The sequence below is a fragment of the Neltuma alba genome, unplaced genomic scaffold, assembly GCF_004799145.2.
Source record: "Neltuma alba isolate B1F8T4 unplaced genomic scaffold, ASM479914v2 tig00012452_pilon, whole genome shotgun sequence".
Taxonomy (NCBI): Eukaryota; Viridiplantae; Streptophyta; class Magnoliopsida; order Fabales; family Fabaceae; genus Neltuma; species Neltuma alba.
The window spans coordinates 543,786-548,971 of NW_021636931.1; the positions used below are offsets into that span (position 1 = coordinate 543,786).

A 5,186-nucleotide genomic window follows, 5' to 3' on the forward strand; every position below is an offset into this window, starting at 1 on the left:
CAATGCCCCACAACGTCAACAACACCAGCTCCCTCACATCTCTCCACTGTAAACGTTGAAACAAAATCCACTTCCTCTGCTTCCCCACTCTGATTGCTCTCACATGGGACATGTCTCTCCTGTCGCTAAGGACACTGACCAAATAAAGCCAACCCTAAACCTGTCCCGCTCTCTCATGATTCATGAACCACTTTATCATTTTTACTTTATTTTTTGAATTAAACAGGTATAAAATATTTCTAAATTTAATCCTATCTATAACTATATCTAATTATACAATGTGCACTGATTATTTTTGCTATTTCTTTTCAACAGAGCACAAACTAAATGGATACTATTACTTGCGGTTTGGTTGAGAAGTTCCGAGACGTAGTGCTCGACCTAACTTGGGAGCAGCTTCTTTATCTCATTCACTATCGCAGAAACATTGAGCACTTCAATGAACAACTTGAGAACCTCACCCTTAGAAGATGCTCCATACAACATGAAATAGATGAGGCTATAAACAATGGAGAACAAATTAAAGAGGAAGTTAGTCATTGGTTGGTCAAAGTAGATAAGATATCAGAGAAAGTACGAAAGCTCCAAGAAAAGAATCAGGCAAAAACAGAGCGTAGCATAACTTCATGTCCCAATCCTTGGCTACGCTATAAACTAAGCAAAAAAGCAGAGGTGACTCGGCAAGAAGTTGTTAACATTTATGGGGAGGGAAATTTTGGTAGAGTTTCATATCGTGTTCCTCCCAAGTCAATGCCAGAATTACCCAACACAGGCAGCAATGAAGGGATTGATTCAAGAGTACCGATTATGAATCAAATTATGGAGGCATTACGGAGTCCAAGTGTTAATACGATCGGATTGTGTGGGCTTCCTGGTGTTGGCAAGACCACCATAGCTAGAGAGGTTGAAAAGAAGGTGAAGAATCAAAAGATGTTTGAAAATGTGATCATGGCAATTGTTTCCAAAGAATTGAACGTTGAGAAGATTCAAGGCCAGATTGCTGATAAGCTGGGTATGCAACTCAGTGAAAGAGCTGAAGATGTCAGAGCTTCTCGTTTGTGGAAGAGGTTGGCGAAAGAGAAGAATATGCTCCTAATATTGGATGACCTTTGGGAGGAACTTGATTTGCGCAAAGTTGGAATTCCCTTAGTTGATGTTGAAAATTATAGCAGAGAGAATGAAGGTTGCAAAATTTTACTAACTTCAAGGAATAAAAGGCTGCTGTCAGATGTCATGAAATGTCAAGAAATTATCGAAGTGGGTGTTTTGTCAGAGGATGAAGCAATGGAGTTGTTCAAGAGGATTGCTCCACATCCTACTGACTTGAGCAATCCTGACTCGATATCTATAACCTCTCAAATAGTTCAAAAGTGCGGTGGCTTGCCACTAGCGCTTGCTACAGCTGCCAAGGCATTGAGCAATAAAGAGCTAAATGTGTGGAAGGATTACCTTGCACGATGGACAAATCACTTAAGAAGAAACATCTCAGGAATTGAAAAGGTGGATGGCTCCTTGAAATTGAACTATGATCTTCTAAGCCAAGAGAACAAAACTATTTTCTTGCTTGCTGCCATGTTAACCCATGATTCCTCAATTGAAGACCTGCTCATGTGCTCTGTGGGGTTAGATATTTTGAAAGGCGTAGAGAACATGGAAGAAGCCTATGTAGGAATCTCTAATAATGTTAGAAAGCTAAAATCATTAAACTTATTTCTGGATAGCATTTCTAGTCATCATGTTACAATCCATGACGTCTTTCGAGATATTGCATTATCGATTGCAGACGGTGAATTACATGCATTCATTTTGAGGCATAAAAGCTTGACAAAATGGCCAGATGAAGATAAGCTAGAAGACCGCAAGGGAATTTGCTTGCAAGAAATTGACATCAGTGTTAACCTTCCAGAAGAGTTGCATGCTCCAACATTAGAATTCTTTCTACTGCACAGCACAAAACAACATGACTTGATTATACCCAGCATGTTTTTCAAATCTTCAAAGAAGCTAAAACTGTTGGCATTTACTGATGTGCGTTTTGAATCACTACCATCACTCAGTTTCCTACTAAAACTAAAAACATTGTGTCTGCACTCTTGTTGGCTACGAGATATAACTGAAGTCACAACGTTGAAGAATTTAGAAGTGTTAAGTCTTGCTTACTCTGAAATTCAACAGTTGCCAATTCAATTAAAAGAGTTGACTTCTTTACAAATGTTGAATTTGTCCCACTGCTTTGAACTCAAAGTGATTCCACCAAATGTCCTATCTAGCTTGACAAAATTGGAGGTTTTGTTAATGGAAAGCAGCTTTGACAAGTGGAAAGTTGAAGGATCTAGTGAAGCTGATGAAAATGCAAGTCTTGACGAATTGAAGGACTTGCCAATCTCTTCTCTTGATATTCGTATTCCTAATGTCTCTATGTGTCCGGAGAACTTGTTCTTAGCTATGAATATGCAGAGATACAGAATACTTATTGGAAACAAATGGAACTGGTGGGAATGCAATCATAACAGTTCAAAGATATTGAAACTTGAGCTTGAGAGTAATATCCCTTTGAAGCCTGGGGTTCGAAAGTTGATGGAAGGAGTTGAAGATTTGTATTTATGTGGATCTAATGGGCTTGAAGATGTTCTTCAGGGTTATGATGGAGGAGGATTTACGCACTTAAGGCATCTTCAGATTGAAGGTAACGATACTATTAAACCGAACTCAGGACATCATGGAGCTGTAACAAATAATAGATCCAATAAAATGTCCGTGTCACTTTTGAACAAGGTATGTTCAGATTATTTTATTTACATTTTTCTTATTTTATCTTCTTAGAAAACTCTGCTTCAAACTTAAATGCAAAAATCATTTTCACTGGAATTGCTTTGCTATTAGGCCATTATGGAAGTTTGCCGCTTTCTATTTTCCAATTACTTAAAATTAGGTAGTAAAAGAGAAAAGCTAACTCCGAGTATTAAAATAAATAGTGAAGCCTCAAATTATTCGTCAACCTAAAAGCACGTTAATTTGATATTTTTAAGTATTTTAATATACGAATTGTTCCTGTCACTGAAATATCCATGACAATGTAGCTCATGGTTTTGATGATTAACCATTGTAATAACAAAACTTTGGAACCCCTTATTTCACCCAAAAAAAAAAATTGGAACCCCTTATTTCACCCAAAAAAAAAAACTTTGGAACCCCTTTTTAACGATGCGTTATTTTCATGTTGTTTTTCTTATACTTTCCGTCAAAACTTTGCTATCAGGCTATCATGGCATTTTTCAAGTTTGTTCTTCTTATTTTGTTCTTTTTTTTTTTCGGTAACGTATCTACAAAAATTATATTCACTAGAGTTACTTGCTTTGGTATTAGGCTTGCTACAATAGCATTTTACGTTTTTTTTTTTCATTTTTTTATTACTTTATTTGTTTTTTGAACTTAGAATTTCATATTGAACTTTCAGCAGTCTCTTGAAAAATATTGTGGTGGTTGAGAGTTTTATCTAGACTTTGAAACATTCTTTCATGAAAAGTAAGCCTACGAACTAAAAGTGATTTTTATTTAATTATATTTTCTGTGAACTGCAGGTATTGCTTCCATCGATAGGGGATGACCAACTTTCCGGCAACTCGTTTAGGAACTTGAAAACATTGTCTGTGAACAGTTGTGGCTTTGGAAAATTGGTGCCCCGTCGTGTGCTGAAATCTTTAAACAACTTGGAAGAACTGGAAGTCAAGTACTGTTCCATGTTGGAGATAGTGTTTGATTTTGAAGATTTGAATGATCATAAAGAGATGAAGTCATCATCAGTGATTGTACCGCTGAAAAAGTTAACTCTATATAGATTGCAAAAATTGAAGAATGTGTGGAGCAATCACTATGAAAAAGGAGGTGTCTCCTTCCCAAGTCTAAGGAGTGTGCATGTTTCCTATTGTGAAAGCCTTACAAGTCTGTTTCCTGCTTCTATAGCCAATGGCATGCTTTGTGATCTTGAAGAGCTTCAAATAGAACATTGTGGTATGGATGTAATTGTTGCGAAGGATCAAGTTTCAGAATCTGTTGGGTTTCCTAGGCTGACTTCCCTTGAGCTTTCTAGGCTTCAAAATTTGAAGAGCTTCTATCCACAGAGACACAAATTAGAATGGCCGCACCTTCATCGATTATCTATTCAAAGTTGTGATGAATTAGAGATATTTGAAAAGAAAGTTTCAAGTTCATTAGAAATACATGAGGAAGAGAGCACATCAAACTCAAAATATCCTCTACTATCCCATGACAAGGTACGTATCTAAATCAGCTATTCATGTGTTATTTGTTTTAAAAATAAGCTAATAAAAGAACAAAAAATAACTTTATTAGAATATAATGTAGTTTAGGATTAGTTTGATGATTGACTTAAAAAGCTAAAAAGGAGTAATTCATAATCATTATTTTAATTAATTAATAGATATTAGAAATTAATTAATAATTCTCTATTTTTTAAAAAATTGGGACTCTGATCCTCAGCTTTTCATCTTCACCGAAAAGAGGTGTGTCATTGAATAGGGGTTTTTTTTTTTCCTTTTTCAAGTCATTATAAGCTTTTAATTTGATATTTTTTCTTAAAACAAAAGAAGGGAGGAATAACGATTGCGTCTCGTAATCAAAGATAGAACTCCAGCCTAGAAATTTATATTCATTTTAATGTATCGTAATTATTATTTGTAGTTACAAAATATACGTATGTCCAAGTTGTGGATGCATCAAATTTAAATTTGAAGATATCCTCCTAAAAAAATGCACACGGCTGGATTTTGGCGCATTGATTAGTTGTTACATTTAATTATGATTTATGTATTGTGCAGGTCACTCATAATTTGGAGGAGTTGACATTAGAGGGTAAAGGAGCTGAGATGATAGGGAGTGGCCAGCTTTCAACGTACTGCTTCCCCAAAGTAAAACTGCTTGATCTAGATGTTGGTTATGAAGCAACGACTATTTCATACAAATTGTTGAAGAGCTTTCCAAATTTAGAGGAGCTGACACTGGAGGGTGGCATTGAGGAGGCTTTTGGCGGAGGGGATGATGTTCATCTTCCAACAAAATTGACTCTTCACCGGATTTCCAATATCACAAGCTTGGTACCACTCTTAGTTTCTTCACAAAATCTCACACATCTGCGCGTGGCATCTTGTTATCAGTTGACCACTTTG

General features: G+C 36.2%; 1 protein-coding gene across 1 annotated transcript; it reads left to right on the forward strand.

The window, feature by feature from the left end:
* The first annotated feature begins 327 nt into the window (after nucleotides 1-327).
* LOC114727191 (disease resistance protein At4g27190-like) lies at nucleotides 328-2,645 on the forward strand. Its single transcript, XM_028913902.1, has 2 exons — nucleotides 328-2,542; nucleotides 2,638-2,645. Exons 1-2 carry the CDS (start codon nucleotides 328-330, stop codon nucleotides 2,643-2,645), a joined length of 2,223 nt encoding a protein of 740 aa, XP_028769735.1.
* Nucleotides 2,646-5,186: the final 2,541 nt, after the last annotated feature.